The sequence below is a fragment of the Octopus bimaculoides genome, chromosome 30 (assembly GCF_001194135.2).
Source record: "Octopus bimaculoides isolate UCB-OBI-ISO-001 chromosome 30, ASM119413v2, whole genome shotgun sequence".
NCBI classification, from domain to species: Eukaryota; Metazoa; Mollusca; class Cephalopoda; order Octopoda; family Octopodidae; genus Octopus; species Octopus bimaculoides.
This window is the reverse complement of record NC_069010.1, coordinates 9631590-9632560: the sequence shown is the minus strand read 5'-3', so window position 1 is coordinate 9632560 and position 971 is coordinate 9631590. Positions and strand designations below refer to the sequence as shown.

The window sequence follows — 971 nt, the reverse complement described above, 5'->3', positions numbered from 1 at the left end:
AAAAGTAGGAAATGATATCCAGTGACATTCCAAGAAGGCCATGGCAAACTATTGGAGTAGACCTGTTCAAAGAGAACCAACAATGGTACTTGATAATGGTCTGCTACCACTCCAAATTCCCATTTGTGAGGAAAGTGAAAGACTTGAGAGCCAGAACAATAACTACAGTGGCTCGAGGACTTGTGGCAGAGCAAGGAATACCAGAGCAGATCATATGTGACAATGGAACCCAGTTCACATCTCAGGAATTCAGAAAGCTAGCTGATGAGTATGGGTTCAACATTGTAACCTCATCTCCACACTACCCCAAAGGTCATGGATTCATTGAAAGACAGGTGCAAGAGAACACTAGTCAAATGCCGAGAAAGTAAGGAAGACCCACACCTGGCTCTTTTGTCCCTACGAGCAACACCACTGAGGGCTGACATGAAATCCCCAGCAGAAATACTGAATGGCAGGAAATATAAGACCACCCTGCCAACTAAGATCCAACCTCCTATTGACCAGGAAGAGACGAGGGCACTCAAGAAGATATATATTTAAAGGAAGTCTATGAAAAGCATTCGACAATCCAGAACCGACCCACCCTCTCTGATCGAAGTAACCATGTCGAGGGTTAAGTCTCCGACTTTCTGTTGGCTGAATTCCTGATTGTTGTTTCTAAGTTATTTGGGGAATGTACGAGTTGTCTCCCCTACACCGTCCGTGGTTTGTGTCAGATAAGCGTGCGTTCAATTCCGTCTATGTTTTTGGTTTATTTTCCTTCAGCAAGGGCTTATCCGATGCCTATTCTAAGTGTATGCATAGGTATACGTATATATGAATACATCCACCTCCACCCCCTAGTAGTTCTATTTTCTTAAGATTATCTACTAAGCAGTGTGAACCGTGTCTAAGGCAGACACGCAGTGTATATCACTAGCTATATATATGTATATATATATATATGTATATATATATATATATATATA

The 971-nt window shown here is 41.8% G+C and overlaps 1 protein-coding gene across 1 annotated transcript; it reads left to right on the top strand.

Moving 5' to 3' along the window:
* Positions 1–11: 11 nt before the first annotated feature.
* On the top strand, positions 12–371 carry LOC106882250 (uncharacterized protein K02A2.6-like). Its single transcript, XM_014932861.1, has one exon. The coding sequence runs from the start codon at positions 12–14 to the stop codon at positions 369–371; it is 360 nt and encodes a 119-aa protein (XP_014788347.1).
* Positions 372–971: the final 600 nt, after the last annotated feature.

Coding starts and splice junctions, on each gene's coding strand:
- LOC106882250 (XM_014932861.1), top strand. CDS start 12: ATGATATCCAGTGACATTCCAAGAAGGCCATGGCAAACTATTGGAGTA.